Genomic DNA, 17,322 nt, shown 5'->3' on the forward strand with positions numbered 1-17,322 from the left:
CCCCCTATGTAGTGTTCACTCCTTCCTTGGCCCAGTTGGAATTTTCTTCAGCTTCCATGCCGACTGTCCAAACTCCATGTGGTCTTCGGGGTCATCCTAAGCCTTACATCATTTGTGAGGCCTCTTTTCAACTTTCCTGCCAACCTCTACATTGCTCTAGTAGTTCTTGCCTTTGCAGAAATTTAACAGAAAGAGATGAGATGATTGAAGCCACTGGTGCATAGGATCTCAATGAATGAAAATCTTCCTTGCAGGCCATGTGCCAGGCTATAAACAGTACCTTCAGGGCCTAACCTGAGAATCGAGGGACGGAAAGTAATTATGCTCTTGTGTGTATCTATGTGTTTAAACCCATATATGTAAGTCTGTGTTCTTTGAAGTAAAGGCCCATTCATTTAGAAAAAAAAGGAGCCTGTTCCAGATGTATGAAACTATAGAAATTTGTCCTTAATGAGGCATGTATATAACACAGGTTATAGGTTAAAACTGAGGGAGTTCCTCTTGTGGCTCAGCAGTAACAAACCTGATTAGTATCCATGAGGGTGTGGATATGATCTCTGGGCTTGCTCAGTGGGTTAAGGATCCAGTATTGCCGTGACCTGTGGTTTAGGTCGCAGACTCGGCTTGGATCCTGCCTTATATAGCTGTGGTGTAGACCAGCAGCTGCAGCTCCAATTCAGCCCCTAGTCTGGGAAGTGCCATATGCTGCAGGTGCAGCTCTAATGCCCCCCAAAAGCACACTGGCTTTCATAGAATCATGGCACATGTCAAAGATGGCTAGAAGTGGAAGTAACCAACAAGGGTAGGATTTCCCAAACTGCAGTCAGTAACTTATCACATTAATTTTTTTTAGCCTTAATGACATTTCATCAAAGGGATGCTTTGATGAGCTGCTGAGTTCTTTCCAGCAAAGCACATGGCAGTTTGGTACAGGAGTATCCGCAGTAGCTGTCCATTTCAATTTGGGTGGAAGGAACAGTTCCTGAAGGTTTGACAACCTTCACAGGTGCACTCGAATTGGGTTTTGCTTTTGTGTGGGGTGTATCATCATGGTTTCACCTGCTTTATCCTTGTCATAGCAGTAATAGCTAAAAGAGTATAGGGATGAGCAGCTCTTAAGTATTTCCATGTTTGGTAGATACTTACATCATATAAAAGTAATTAGCTTTGTTCTGCTTAATTTCTGCAGTGGTGTACACACTGCATCTCAGGAAACTGTGATATAGTCCAATTTGTCCTCTCATTTGAAGATGAGAAATGAAAGGCGTGGAGAGCTTACATTGCTCAAGGTCATTCGGATGTTGCAGGGCAGAATGCTGGGGTTCCTGACTTCCGGGAACCTTGCTTTCCTCTTAAATTATGCTGCCATTGAGACTCTTACCAGTACATAAAAGAAACATCAGTGACCTCCTGGAATGCTAGCCCTAGGGTGAAATGGAGATCTGCCATCAGCTCTACTCTCAAAAACTCTTAAGAAAAGGGAACCTAGGAAAACAAATTAAGTCGTGGGAAGACTCCCTCAGCTGGAAGGGAGCCCATGGTCATCTATCTCTGTGCTGGGCTGGACCCTGGAAGGTCCAAGGTGGGTGTTGGGGAACCACTTTACAGGCTAAGAAGTCAAGGTGAGGGGGAACCAGGCAGGTTTGGGGTTTTTTCATTTCCAACATGACTGTACTGCCTTTATGTCTTATACATGTAAGATAGCACTGAAAAATTCAAGGCTAACACTGGAAACATGCTGTGCTTGTCCGTTTTCATCTCGTGAATAATGACATGAACACTTAGAGGGGGATCATGTTTTACTAATTAACAACATAGACAACATCCCTCATCCAGCATTTCTATATCTTAAAAAAGCACCAGAGGCCAGTGAATCCATGAAGGTGGGTTTTGTGGTCACACAGATTTGAACTTGAATCCCAACAGGGCTTGTATTTTTTTTCCCCCTCCAAATTAGGCAAACCATTTCTCCAAGGATCATGCAGCTTCTTGCTGCTGGAGGCATTTGTCAGTCTTAGGACAGGGAGTGAGGTGAAAGCATTTACTCCCCATATCCTACCCTGAACATGGCATTTGAAAGGAAGGAAGGAAAAATGGGAGGGGGTATGTGAAGAAAGAAGGAGGAAACAAAGGTGGCAGAGAGCATTCGAGAAAGTCCTCCAGGTCACTTCCTCTGTGCTTTCACACGCTCCTTGGGCCCTCTCACCAACACAAAGTTTGTTATTTTGCCTTTCAGGGCTGCACCAACGGCATATGGAAGTTTCTGGGCTAGGGGATGAATCTGAGCTACAGCTGCCAGCCTACGCCACAGCAAGGCCAGATCTGAGCCGCATCTGCGACCTACACCACAACTCACAGCAACACTGGATTCTTAACCCGCTGAGAAAGGCCAGGGATCGAACCTGCATCATCCTCATGGATACTAGTTGGGTTCATTACCATTGAGCCACCATGGGAATTCCGCCAACAGAAATGTTGTTTAAACACTCTGATACTTAAGTATTTTCTGAATTGGGAACACTTAGAATTAGGTTTTAGGGCTCTGAACACCCCAAACTGAGGAACTTATTGTTAAAATGTCCTTTTAAAAAACACAAGTGCCCTGAAGTTTAATGGCATTAGATTTGGCAGTGATCTCTTGGATATGATGTTGAAGGCACAGGAAACTAAAGGAAAATAGAGAAACTGGACTTCATGAAAATTAAATTTGTGCATCAAAAGACACTATCAACAGAGGAAAAGGGCAATCCACAGAATGGGAGAAAATAATTTGCAAATGATATATCTGCTAAGGGGTTAATATCTATCATATACAAAGAATCCTGAAACTCAACCACAAAAAAACCTGATTAAAAAATGGGCAAAGGGAGTTCCCGTCGTGGCGCAGTGGTTAACGAATCCGACTAGGAACCATGAGGTTGCGGGTTCGGTCCTTGCCCTTGCTCAGTGGGTTAACGATCCAGCGTTGCTGTGAGCTATGGTGTAGGTTGCAGACTCGGCTCGGATCCTGCGTTGCTGTGGCTCTGGCGTAGGCTGGTGGCTAGAGCTCTGATTCGACCCCTAGCCTGGGAACCTCCATATGCTGTGGGAGCGGCCCAAGAAATAGCAAAAAAAAAAAAAAAAAAAAAAAAAAAAAAAAAAAAAAAATGGGCAAAGGACTCCATTAGTTATTTCTGCAAAGATACGCAAATGGCCAATAAGCACATGAAGAGATGCCCAGTATCACTGATTATGAGGGAAATGAAACTCAGCACTTGCATACATCAGGGCGGCTATTATCAACACAAAAAATAACAAGTGTTGGAGTTCCTGTTGTGGCTCAGCAGTAACAAACTCGACTGGGATCCATGAGGATGCAGGTCAGATCCTGGCCTTTCTCAGGGGTTGGGGATCCAGTGTTGCCGTGAGCCCTGGTATAGTTTGCAGACGCAGCTTGGATCCTGTGTGGTTGTGGCATAGGCCAGCAGCTGCAGCTCCAATTCAGCTCCTACCCTGGGAACTTACATAGGCTGCCAGTGTGGCCCAAGAAAGAAAAAAAAAAAAAAAGTGTTGATAAGAATGTAGAGAAATTGGAACCCTGTGTGCTCTTGGTGGGAATGTAAAGTAGTCTGCTACTGTGCAAAATAGTATGGTGATTCCTTAAAAAATTAAAGATAGAATTATCATGTGATCCAATGCCACTTCTGAGTATGGACACTAAATAGAATTACCATGTGATCCAACTCCACTTCTGGGTATGTACCCTAAATAATTGAAAGCAGATATTGAGAGACACTTGTACATATGTTTATAGCAGCACTGCTCACAGTAACTAAAATGTGGAAGCAACACAACTGCCCATTGACTAGATGACTAGATAAGTAACATGTGATAAGTACACACAGTGGGATATTATTCAGCCTTAGAAAGGGAGTTCTGACACAGGCTGCCACATGGTTGAACCTTGAGGACATGATGCTAAATAACCAGTCACAAAAGACAAAGGCTGTAAATTCCACTTACGTGAGGTACTTAGAATAGTCAAACTCACAGAGACAGCTAGTAGAAAGTGATTGCCAGGGCTGGGTGGAGGGGGAGTGGGGAGTTGCTGAAGGAGCACAGGGTTCCAGTTTTGTAAGAAGAGAGTCCTTGTGGTTAGTTGCCCAACAACGTGAATGTACTAAACACTTCTAAACTCGCCACTCATAAATGATAAAGTGATAAAATTGTACGTGCATTTCTCCACAATTAAAAACCAACCCAACCCAACTCAACACAAATGTCTCTCAGAGACAGCATTTTTGTCATTCAGAGTTTAGAGCTGACTCCATGTCAGATCAGTTGTCTCCAATTAACTAACTAAGCACCCGTGCTGGTGCTGTGGGACCTACCATGAAAGAGCTTGTGAAACTAAGTAGCTTGGTTCCTTGACTCATTTCTTCAAGGGATATTTGAGTATCTGCTGGGAGCCAGGCACTCTCCTTGGTCTGTAGAGATAGATATCTGAGAAAAAAACTATACAAAAGTCCCTGAGAAAAAACTATACAAAGATCCTTGGAAATCTGGGAGTGAGAAGTGGTGGGAGGGAAGGCCCCAACAATTAAAGCTTTGGAATTTTTAGCATGTTACCAGATGATGAAGTTTATGGGAAAAATAAAGCATGCAAGGAGAAGAAGGCCACTCCTTTGAGAAGGAAGTTTAGATAGACTTGAGGGAGCAGCCCCTGTAGATGGGGGAGAAAGGACCTTCCAGACAGAAGGTATAGTAAGCATGGAAGGATGCTGGGACAGCCACAACAGTTGGGCCAGTGTGTGTGGAAGGGTGGTAGTGGAGGTTATGTGCATCCTTGAGCATCCCCCAGGGAGCTGAAGGCCCTGCCTTAGAGCAGTCCAGATTGACAGCCCTTTGGCTTGAGCCAGCTGCAGGGACCCTCCCATCCTGAGGTTAACCTCTCTCAGGATGAGTCATCATTCATCAGGGAGAAAATGGATATCTTGGTGCTGTGGGCTCTCAACTCCTCAAAAGCTGCAGGACAAATGACTTCACAGAACATGCCTCATGCAGTGGGGAATGAGTCATCTCAGAAAAGGGAATAACTTTGAGTTGGGATTGCGGAGAAGCTTGCTTCTTCTCTCTTGGGTGTGAACCCTGGAAGGAGGAGGCAGGCACATATTCGAGTCTTGGATGGCCTGGCGGACCATTCTTCCAGGGAAGGTTTTTCTTGGAACCAGTTGAATTCCTGAATTGTGAGAATGAATGGCCAGTGTAGAAGAGGGGGAAGAAAAGCATGTTAGCATGAAATACGACAGCAAGTTAGCAAGTCATCTGATGCCTTGGAATTATGTTTAAAATTTTTTTTATTAAAATAGAGTTGATTTACAATGTGCCAATTTCTGCTGTACAGCAAAGTAATTCACTCATACACACATACACACATTCTTTTTTATATTCTTTTACATCATGGTTTATCCCAGGAGACTGGATATAGTTCCATGTGCTGTATTGTTTACCCATTCTACATGTAATAGTTTGCATCTACTAACCCCAAACTCCCCATCTATCCCACTCCCCCATCCTTCTCCCCCTCTTGGCAACCACAAGTCTATGAGTCTGTTTCTGTTTTGTAGATAGGTTCATTTGTGCCAAACTTTAGATTCCACATGAAAGTGATATCATACAGTATTTGTCTTTCTCTTTTGACTTAATTCATTTAACATGAGAATCTCTAGTTGTATCCATATTGCTGCAAATGGCATTATTTTGTTCTTTTTAATGGCTGAGTAATATTCCAGTGCATATATGTACTGCATCTTCTTAATCCAAACGTTGATGGACATTTAGGTTGTTTCCATGTCTTGGCTGTTATAAATAGCGCTGCTATGAACATAGGAGTGCATATGTCTTTTTGAATTATAGTTTTGTCCTGATATACTCCTAGGAGTGGGGTTGCTGGCTCATACGGTAATTCTATTTCTAGTTTTCTGAGGAACCCTTAGACTATTTTCCATAGTGGTTGTACCAACTTAAATTCCCATCAACAGTGTAGGAGGGTTCCTATTTCTCCTCACCCTCTCCAGCATTTGTTATTTGTAGACTTATTAATGATTGCTATTCTGACCTGTGTGAGGTGGTACCTTATTGTAGTTTTGATTTGCATTTCTCTAAAAATTAGTGATGTCAGGAGTCTTTTTCATGTGCCTACTGGCCACCTGGATGGCATTTTTGGGGAAATGTCTCTTTAGGTCTTCTTCCCATTTTTTGACTGGGTTGTTGGTTTTTTTGGTTGTTGAATTGTCTCTCAGGTAGTTGAGGACCTGAGACCTTTGTCTACTCAAGAAGAGAAAACTGCCTCTGCCTAGACCAGGATTTCTTACCCTTACCACTGGTGACATTGTGGGTCTGATAATTCTTTGCTGGTTTAGGGGGCTGTCCTAGCATTGTAGGATATGCCTATAGTATCTGTGGCCTCTACCCAGTAGATGGCATAACCTCCCCAGTTATGACAAGCAGAAATGTCTCCTCACAGTCAACTGTCTCTGGAGGGGGGGGGTTGCCCTGGGTTAAGAGTCCCTGATTCAGGCTTAGCAGGCGCACTGATGAAGTCAGGATTTGACTATTTCGTGTCCTAGTTGGCTAATAATATCAATGCAGTTAAAACGAATAATGGCTTCCACTTGGTCACTGGGACAGCAGAGTATGCATTCTTCTGCCTTGAGAGAACAATTTTCCCGTGTTTTAACTAATAAGGCCATTGTGATGCCTGTATTCTATATCTCCAACTAATCAGGGCTATAAGGCAAAGACTCCAAAAACAAGGTACTCGCTGATTGCCAAAGATGGGGCATATTTCCCCACCCCCTTTCTCCTGGATCCATGCAATAATTAGCCAAAGTAAAATGAATATTAGCTCATGCTTAATTGCCTTTACAGCGTACTTGCCGGCACTGACCCAGTAGTGCTAAACCAATTATTTTTTGAACTTTATGGCTTTAAATAATCCTTTACTCTAAAATTCCCTGTACCCCTCAGCTACTTAACCACAGGCCCCTCTGCCCTAAATCCTTTTCTTATACTTTGTAGCTTTTTAAGCAAGGCCCCTCTTTAAGAAGACATAATCCCTTCTCTGTAGAAAACATGAAAGACCTTGAACAAATCAAGATTTCTCCATGGAGAATTCAGCTAATCCTGTGCTTAGCTCCTAACAAGGAAATCCATCTCTCCACCAAGCACGCCATTACCCGGACTAATGCCTGACTTGAATAACAAGCAAATTATTGTGCTTTTAATTGTACCCTGCTCGGTCACAAAGCACATCTGACAGAGGAATGTGCCTGGCTTCTCCAGGAGAAACAGGTCATGCCTCTAATCCTCCTTTTCTCTCGCCTTCCCCTCCCCCTTTCCAATTCTTTCTCTTCCCAGCAGCTCAGAGGAAGAAAAAAAAAAAAGAGAGAGAGAGAGACAGCTAAATTATGTTTAAAATGGAAAAGGCTAAAAAGGAAAAGCGGTGGTAAATACTGCCTTGGGGAGGATGAATTATCCACCATCTCTGCAGTGTGGCTCATGTGAGGACAATTGGGGTTAGAACCTGATTGCTGGAGGGCAAGCCTTGTTCCCCTAAACCAGGCTTACCTCAGTCTCTGGGCTGTGGACGGTTTGGCTTGGGTAATTCTTTGCTAGGGGGGTGCTGTCCCGTGCATTGAAGGATTTTTAGCAGCCGCTAAGTTGTGCCAATCGAAGACATGCCAAGAAAGATATCTCCTTTGAAAAGTCTCCTTGGTATACATTTAAAAAAAATTTTAATTTATTTTTTATTATAGTTGATTTACAATGTTCTGTCAATTTTTGTTGTATAGCAAAGTGACCCAGTCATGCATAGAGATACATTCTTTTTTGCACATTATCCTTCATAAAAATAGCCCCCTGGCTGAGAACCACTGTTTCAGACCTTTCCTTGTCGGGATTTATTTACTCTCCCCCCCAAATCTCCCCCTTGTACACAAAACCCAAGAAAATCATAGTTCCTGTGTTACAGTAGGGGAGATAAGTATGAAGATACAGGTATAATGAGTGGAAAGGAGAAAGACACTAAACTGTGTGTTGTCCGGGGATAGAGAGGAGGAACCCTTCTCAGTATCAAGAGTGGACAAAGTCTTAGGATTCAAGTATGTTTCTGGCTCCCACTGGAAAGTGGCAATGCCCCTGGGTTGAGCAAGTTGGTTTTCAAATGCCTCTACCCCATGCACTTTAGAATCAGGTTTGCTGTGGGTGAGATGAAGGGTGACAGAGAAGCTGTGGAGATGAAGAGGCCTGTTGCCTGAAGGTGCTGATGGTCTCTCACACTGCTTAGGACAGGGGAGAACTCCCCAGCTTCAGAGGTACCCATTGCTCAGATGGTGACAATCCTGTCTTGGACCTGAACATTGGGACAAAAGAGAGCTACCCATAAGAGAGACTTTGTTTAAGCACGGGGTTGCACTTGTGAGCCATTGAGGCAAAGGTTTCTCTCCTGGTGATACAAAGAGACCTCCCTATTTTTAGGAATCAAAAGGAAGCATTTATTGCTTGTCCTTTCCAGCCGGGAGGAAAAACTGGGAAGTGAGAATGGGAATTGCAGTGAGCCCCTAGCTCCACTAGATGGCGGTGTACATCTTCCTCAGAAGCCAGGTTGGCAGCCCGCACAGCAACTCCTTGGCCTAAGCTAGACAAGTGCTGCTCCTCTTTGGGGGAGACAGCCGTCTCCTCTCATTGTTGGCACAAACAGCCCCAAACAATTGCACTGACCACACAGCTCTAAGCCACATTCCAGGGCGCTGCCGTCTGCTCAGGACTGAATGCTGGGAAAATGAACCAAGCTGCTAATTTGCTTGATTGGGGGGAAAAATAAGATCTCAAGTGACAATGGGTGTAATTTATTTTTCCAACAAGAATAGGGGCAATGCCATTTCATCCCCCCTCCTTCTGACTGCTGCCATAAATGAAAGCAATCACCTAATTAGTCCTGAATTAGTAACTGGAAGGATAGAGGATCTGCTGGAAATCAAGCTGAAGTGGGGAGTTTGGAGAAAGTGATGTGATTTCTGTAGGACTGCAGGGGGTAGGTGGGGGGGCGCGGAGGGGATGAGTAGAGAAGGGGTGTGTGTGAAAGCCCAAAGCCCTTTGTGGGGCCTTGGGCCCCCGCGGTCTGGGGGCTGTGCTGGCCCTGACCCTGGAGAGAAAGAGGCTCAGTGATGTCTTCAGGCCATTCATTATGTGCAGGCGAATGACTTTGTAAACCTAAGAAAAAAAGAATCTGTTGGAGAAAGCACATCCGTGGATTTCTTTAAGAATGTTACAGATGTAGATGAATTGGCTTGGGAAAGAGAGCACAGTCCTGTAGGGCCTGGCCACCCCGTGGATGGAGCTGGACAGATGGACCCCACAGGAAGGTTCTTGAATGGCCTCTCTCCTGACACATAAGGGAAATTACAGGCAGATCTGAAACCAAGTTTGGATTTAAGTCATTAAGAAATCCCCCACAGGAATGGAATAAATGCCTAATTTCAGATTTTGAGGTTTTTTTGGGTTTTGTTTTGCCTATGTCTTGAGTGTCAGCCTCTTCTCCAGCTGAAACCCTGAACTGTCGCCACACCCCTATGCAAGGCACTCTCCTGCAAGGAAAGCAAAACAATAGCAGAGTAGGTAAGTGCTGAAATCTTCCACTTGAAGGTTCCCCAAACTGAAGTACGAATTTATTTGTTCAGAGATGACTTCTTGTTTTTTAGTTAGATACGGCTTTAATTGAAATACTTGACTAATGCGATTTATCACAACTGTAAACTGTCAGTTTCCACAGCTGTTGCTTTTTTAGAGCAATCTGGCAAATGTGTGTGGGTAACAACGCAGGCTTGGAGGGTTGGGGAGGAGAAGGCGCAGGCTTTCCCTGTCTCTCCACTTAGCAGACTTGTAGGCCCCTCGTCCCTAGTGAAAACATATGTTCCTCCTGCTTACAGGCAGCCACTTCCATTCTAGTGCTCATCTGTGGTTTTTGGCTGCCCAGCAGCCATTTCTACCTTCCCTGGGAGAGGGGCACCTGTCTTTCTTCTTCCCATCTCCATTCCTGTAGCTTCCATGCAGTTGACTGCACTCCCCTTAACATGCTGTGGGATGGCTGTGCAACCCAGCTCTGGCCACAGTCTTCCACTGTTCCACTCCACTTGGCCACAGTGACTGGCTCTTAGGGTTGCCAGAATTAACCAAGCAACAACAGCAAACCAAAACCAAATGGGATGCCCAATTAAATGTGAACTTCAGATAAATAATTATGACTTTTTAGTAGGTCTAGAATTTTGCATGGAACATACTGAAAAAAATTGTTTATCTGAAGTTCATCTTTAACAAGGCATTCTGTAGGATGTCTGGAAGCCTTATTGGTTCTAAAGAGAAAGGCAGATCCAATCAGAATTGGCCTAGGAAATTTTTTTTTTCTCTTTTTATGGCTGCATGTGTGGCATATAGAAGCATCTGTGACCCCTTCTTGGGCTAGGGATTGAATCAGAGCTGCAGCTGCAGGCCTATGCCACAGCAATACAGGATCCGAGCTGCATCTTGTAGCAATGCTAGATCCTTAACACACTGAGAAAGGACAAGTATTGAACCCACACCTTTTGGACAAGATAGTGGTTTCTTAACACACTCAGGGCTAGGATTTTATTTTATTTTACTTATTTTTTTGCTTTTTAGTGTCACACTTGCGGAATATGGAAGTTCCCAGGCTAGGGGTCGAATCGAAGCTGCAGCTGCCAGCCTACACTGTAGGCATAGCAGTGCAGGATCCGAGCCACGCCTGCAACCTATACACAGCTGTATTCTTGGGGGTCAACTTTGCTACCATGTGTGGACAGTTGCTTGAATAAGAAGATAGCGCCATGGAGATCAGACCTGTTTCATTGGAACGGCTGGATCCAGCTGTTCTTGAAGCTGGCCCTGTGGGTAGTGGAGGTCAGGGTGCTGATGGCCAGGTGGGATCATCATTTTCTATGCCTCCAGCCTGGGAAATGAAAATGGCAGTGCTGAACATGCCCATTGGGCATAGCTTCTGTTTAGCTAAGAGTGCTGAATAGATACTGGGTGGCAAAAGCAATTGGTCTGTGGTACTCATGGACTGTTTTCTAATTGTTTTGCTGCATGTAAGCCCTTTGTTCTGCTGCAGTACCTCTTCTTCATGACATCATGGCTAAAGACCAGTTCCAGTAGATTTTCATTTGGAATTGCAGTCTTGAATTTCAAATTCTCCTCTGCCTGGTTGAATGACTTTAGAGTCCTCTTGAACTCTGCAGACTTGAGCGTCTAGGTCTGAAAACCAAGGATAGAGGTCGTCTTAATCCGTTTGAGCTACTACAACAAAAGCTCGTCTTAATCCATCTGAGCTACTACCAGAGACCAGGGAGCTTAATGAAATTGATTTCTCACAGTTCTGGAGGCTGGAAGTCCAAGACTAGAGGGGCAGCAGGTTCAGTGTCTGGTGAGAGCCTTCTTCCTGGGTCCTAGTTGATGCCTTGTCTCTGTAACCTCCCAGGGCAGAAAAATCGAGGAAGCTCTGTTGAGTTCCTTACAAGGGAGCTAATCCTATACATGAGAGCTCTACCCTCACGACCTTACCACCTCCCAAAGGCCTCCCCTCTGGATACCATCACCCTGGGGGTTAGGATTCCATCGTAGTATTGGAAACATTCAATCTATCACAGGGTGTGCTCCCTATAGGAGAGTGAGGGTGCGGATCCCCTGAGGGACAGCATGTCAGCTTCTGTCACAGGGCCTCGTGGACCCGGTGCCCCACAGAAGTCTTCTCTCTTCTCTTTCCCCTTCTGACAGAATATTCCAGTTAACATCTCTCTTGCATAACTTAGGAAAAATGATCATCACAGCCTGAGGACACGTATTGCCAGCACTACAGCTGTTCCCATTATCACCACACACGAGGTCATCATTGGTCTTTTGCTTAGCAGTTTTCAAGCATTTTCATGAACATCTTCTCACTTCCTGTTTGGTGCAAAATCTCCTCTCTGTCTCTGTTGGTTTTCTGCTTATCGTTCTTTGAGAATAAGATATAAGTTATAGATAGTGAGGCATTGGGTTGCTATCTTTCCCTGTCTCAGTGACATTTACCCAGTTGTAGTTATTTTGATATTTGAGATTTACTGACAAACCATTTCTCTCCTCCATTAAGGTTGGTCATTTTTCTCTGTCAAATTTGGTCCCTTGAACTGAAATGGAAACAATGAGGGCAAAAGCACTTTTTGATAGTGACAGTTCTGTGTTCCACTTGGAATTTTCCACAACTTCAAGAGGTATGTTTGGGACATTTAGTCAGGGAAGGGGGTAGATTTGGAACTTGCTTTCTAGAGTTGGAGGAACCGTTGTGACCATCTCCTCTTTTTCTTACAGGGCATCTGAGCACAGCAAGGGGACTCCTCAAGCTTGAAGGGGTGGGTCTTGCCTCAGTGAGCTGATGACAGTTAGGTCCAGAATCCAGACATGGAGACTTACAGGCTCCGGCTGCTAGAAACTCAACTGAGCCTGGCAGCACACATGTCCCTGGGGACATTTCACAAAGGTTCTACTTGGTTGGGTTGCTTTATTTTGAAACTCAGGGACATCCGTGAAATCTGGATGGGCTGTGAGTCTCCAGAGGGGAGGAAGGTCTGAAGGGGCAGAAGTTTGTTTGGAGGGTCTCTGGGAATGCGTAGCTGGCAGCTGGAGTGTGGAGAGAGCAGAGAGGAACTTGAGACATATTCACAGGGGATCCGTTTGTCCTGTCCTGGCTGTGACACAATACTGCTGCGGATTCTTGGGGAATGGAGAGAGGACATGCACCTTTCCCAGGGCTTGAGATGGCGCTGCTGTCCCATAGACTGTTTTGTGGTGTCTTCCTTCCTCTTCCCAGGCGCCCCACCCCCTCCATTTTATTTTGGTAGAAGAATCCATCAGTTAGTGAAGTCCATTCTGTCCCCATCTTGTTCTGTCTGGCTCTGGAGAAAAGGGGAGAACTTGCACACTCTAGTGAAAGGACTCAGAACCTTCAGGGTCACTTGGAAATGTCCTTTCTAGTCATGGGTTTGGATAGTTTTCTTAATTTGAGCCTCAGTTTCCTCATCTATAATATGGGCACAAACATGTCCAGGCCCTTGTGGACATTAAATTAAATTCATAAATATGTGAGATGAAATATGCTAATTTATTCATATATAATTGTTGCTGGGTAGAGTAATTCCCATTGTCTCTAGAGAGGGGCATGGTGTGAGAATTGCCAATATGGAGAAGTGTTTAGATGCACATGATAACAATGGCTAAAGTGATAGCAGTTGCTAGGTGTACATACTGTCCTGAGTACCCTTATGATCTCCTTTTTACAGATGTGAATACCAATGCACTGAAAGGTTAAGTGATTTCCCCAAAGCCACACAGCTTGTAGGATAGGAGTGGTGTTCAGACCTTGGTGGCTCTTACTGTAACCCTCATTGCTCTGGGGGAAGCACACCCTGCCCCATGGCTCCTGGTGATACCCGGGGTGGGCAGATGAGATGTCAGAGTGTAAGCAAAGCAGTATTGCTGGAAGCGTGCCCCTTGTCTTTGTGCTGAGTATTTACTGCTTTTTGATTTGAATCTGCTAAGTGAGCTGGGTTAAACCCCAGGTGGCTGGCAGGTGGAATACGAGGGCACGAGGGGCTTTCAGGGGCTAGAGAAGGACCCCTCCAGCCACATCTGGAATCAAGCCTCTTAGCCCTGTTGGGAAACTTTTGAGGTCTGTCTCTGCTTATTGTTTCCCAAAGCCTACATGCTATATGTTTAGTGCTTAAATGGCAAACTTCATCTCTCCTCCCAGCCAGCTGCATGACATAGTTGATTAAGTTCTCACTTAGGGGTGGGTGAAAACCTGATAGCGCACATTCCATGGAAGGGAGGAGCTTCTTCAGGCCAGCTCACACTGTGACACTGACAAGCAAACAGAGGCAAAACAAGGATAGACCCTCCCCCTCAAGTAACTGTAAGACCTCTGACTAGTGAGGTCATGCTCTCTGCTCCAGGCTCATTTGTGAGGTCTGCCTCATCTGCTCCCAAGGGCAAGGAGTTGACTTAGGCCAGTTGAATGGATGGTGCTTTCACATTCCAGATTGAGAGATACTGGGGTTGAGGATCTGATGGGTCTGCCAGCAGACCCAGGATCGTTGTCTGTGATGTTCTGTCCCCTCTATGATCATCACTCTTGAAAATTGGGCCCACTGGACAGTTGTTTTCCATGATAGTGGCACAGTCCAGATTCCTGTTCAGGCAACAGGTTGTAGCTTGCTTGGTGGCTACATGCACCCTTGTGCTGATCTTAGAGGGACTTCTAGCCCTGCCTCGTGTCAGAGCCAGTACTTTCCCATGAGCCTCTTGGCCTTGGCATGGGGCCTCAGCCTGATCTGCCTTGCTCCTTTCTCCACATGAGCCTCTTTTTGAGGCCTCCCGTGCCTTCCCAGGTCAGTAGAGTATTTCCAGGAAAGTTACATGTCTGAAGCAAACAAGTCAGGGCCTTCATTCATTCTTTCCCCTAAGAAAACCCCACAATCCCTATGGTAGACACCATTGTTGTGTACCAGTGAAGGATTTCACTTCCTTACCAAATTGAGGTCAGGCTTGGCCTGGTGACTTGCTTTGGCCAATGAAATATGAGTGGAAGTTGAACATGTTCCGCTTTTAAGAGCCCAGGTGAAGTTCTGCACATTTATTTTTCCTTTGCCTTCTTGATGGTGGAAGCCTGAATCAGCTTGCATCTCTGTCGACTGGGCTCCTGAGTGCTTCCAACCAGCAAAGTTCCTGACCCAAGATAGACATTCAGTACATAACAAAAATAATCTTGCTTGCCTTTTTTCCCTTGTTTTCTGTCTTTTTAGGGCTGTACTCATGGCACATGGAGGTTCCCAGGGTAGGGGTCTAATCGGACCGGCTATTGTTGCCAGCCTACGCCAGGGCCACAACACCACCAGATCCAAGCCACGTCTGCAACCCACACCACAGCTCATGGCAACGCTGGAACCTTAACCCACTGAGTGAGGCCAGGAATCAACCCACAACCTTATGGTTCTTAGTCAGTTTCGTTTCCACTGTGCCATGACAGGAGCTCCTCTTTGTTGCCTTTTAAGGCCTGGAGAAATTCCAGTTGCTTGTTAGTGCAGCATACCCTTGGCTGGTCCCAACTGATGGGGACCTTATGTCATTATGTGGGAGGAACTAGCCTTCTACTTCTTGCTGTACCCTAATAAAGAAGGCATGCTTACTTATCTTACATTCGTATTGTTAGAAAAGGCTATTCAAGCATTCGGAAAAGTCCTGCTGAGGGCAACTTCCTGTGTCTACCTGGTAGCTGCCCTTCTTAAACAATTTTGATATAATTTCAGCCTCCCACTTGTTGCTGCCAGTTGAGAAACTGTACAGTATATTTCCTGGGTTTGTAAAGGACTTCAAGAGAAGACAGCTGTGCTCAATCTTATAATGCATGGTCATAAACCAGATGGGTTAATAAACAGTGATACAGCCTTTTCATTTTATTAAGATGAATGTATTTCATTAAGATGAATATATTCATCAGATGACTCTTGGAAGATAATTATCAAGTTGTGGACTTTTGCCTACTGCGTTTTCCTATCAGGGGCCGAACACAGTCTCATTTATGAACCAGTTGTAATCGGTTCATCAGTAAAGAGCGTTAATTCTGATTTTCTCTTAGTACCAATTTTATAGAAAAGGGTTCCAGAGCAGGGGTTGGCCACTTGTGGTCTGCAGGGCAAATCTGGCTCACCAGTCTGTTTTATAAATTAAAGTTTTATCCGGACAGAGCCATGCCACTCACGTATGTATTGACATTGGCTGCTTTTGTGCTGTAACAGCAGAGTTGAGTATTTGTAACAGAAACAGTATGGCCCACAAAGTCTCAACTATTTAGCATCTGGCCCTTTAAAAAAAAAGCTGGCTGACCCTGATGGGGAGCAAAGAGGGGTAAATGACTTGTCTAAGGTTACAAACAATTCCCAAGTTGGCAGTGCTGTATCTTCTAATTCTCCACTTTTGGGAAGTGTTTTTTTTTCATTTTTTCTACCCCCATCTCCCTTACTTCAAATACAGGAAAGGAGACTGAGCCCCTTGTATCCCATCCCAGTGAACAAGTAGACTTTGAGAAAGACTTCTGTATCACACACAAGCAGGTGAGCTATATTATTGTCAAGGCACCTGAAAGCTGGAAGCTCCAGGCAAGGTGAGGAAATAATAATAATGTAAGTGAAGAATATAGATCACATCCTGGAGGTATCTTTGCTGCAAATGATAACTTTTGAGCATCTCCAACACAGGTCATCATGATTTTGTGATTTTGAATTGTGGGGTTTTAGTTTTCTGTCTTTTACTCTAGGGTGCAATTAACCCTATTTCATGAAAAAAACAAAACAAACAACAACTTAGCTCTTGTGTCGAACTTTCCCCCCCATGTCTCAAGAAGCTCAAGGTCATCAGAAAATTAGAGATGTTAAGCTTTACAAACACCTGCAATGAAACCACATGTATTTACAGTTGAAGGTTAAGACATCGAACCTTAGGAGGTACACTGGGTTTTGAAAGTGACATGTAATGCCTTCCAGATCTGCTTGGATTTCTTTCCAGAAGCATTTTGAGGGACTTAATTCCTTGGTATTTTATAGGTTCTTACACAGCCAGAGATGGCTTTATTTCATTGCATAAATAACAAAGATCTCCTTTATGTTCCTTTATTTCCCACTTTGAACAACAAGAGCTGCATCAGGTCTGAGAGGTGTGGATGTCTACTTGATAGAAATGTGTACCGAAGATGGGGAGTAATAAGGACTAACTTTTATGGACCTCTCTCATTAAAACTCACCTTCACAAAACACTCCTGCTTCTTCCTTATAATCAAATGACACCTCATAACCACCTAACCATTTTTAATATTCCCCAGACTCCACTGAACTCCGCTGGAGCTCAGACACTGTCTAGCTAGTCAGGAAAGAGAGACTACCGTCGTATTTAAAAGCGGTTATTGGGACAGGTTTTACAGGCTGTGGGCTAGGACAATTCAGAAACAATTGCTTATGTGATCGTTGGAGGATTTGTCCCTGTCAAACAGTTAATATTGCTTTAATACATGAAGTAGGCTGTATAAGACGGCAATAATGAAAAATGTCAGGCAAGACAATATCAATTGTTATTCAACATCCACATCAAAGATTACTTTTTTGTCAGTAGCTTTCAGAAAATGTATTTTCCATCAGATCTGATTGCGTTCGTCTTTGAAGTGCTCCATCCTCCCGGTAGATT

General features: G+C 44.4%; 1 protein-coding gene across 1 annotated transcript in view; it reads left to right on the plus strand.

The window, feature by feature from the left end:
• LOC106509192 overlaps positions 1-16,370 on the plus strand; it is a 75,603-nt gene extending 59,233 nt beyond the window's left edge. Inside the window, exons 6-7 of the mRNA XM_021085100.1 lie at positions 9,565-9,657; positions 16,120-16,370. Of these exons, the coding sequence (XP_020940759.1) occupies positions 9,565-9,657; positions 16,120-16,253 (227 nt within the window). The 3' untranslated portion in view covers positions 16,254-16,370. The remainder of the gene's footprint in view (positions 1-9,564; positions 9,658-16,119) is intronic.

Source organism: Sus scrofa, chromosome 1 (genome assembly GCF_000003025.6).
Source record: "Sus scrofa isolate TJ Tabasco breed Duroc chromosome 1, Sscrofa11.1, whole genome shotgun sequence".
In the NCBI taxonomy this organism is placed as follows: domain Eukaryota; kingdom Metazoa; phylum Chordata; class Mammalia; order Artiodactyla; family Suidae; genus Sus; species Sus scrofa.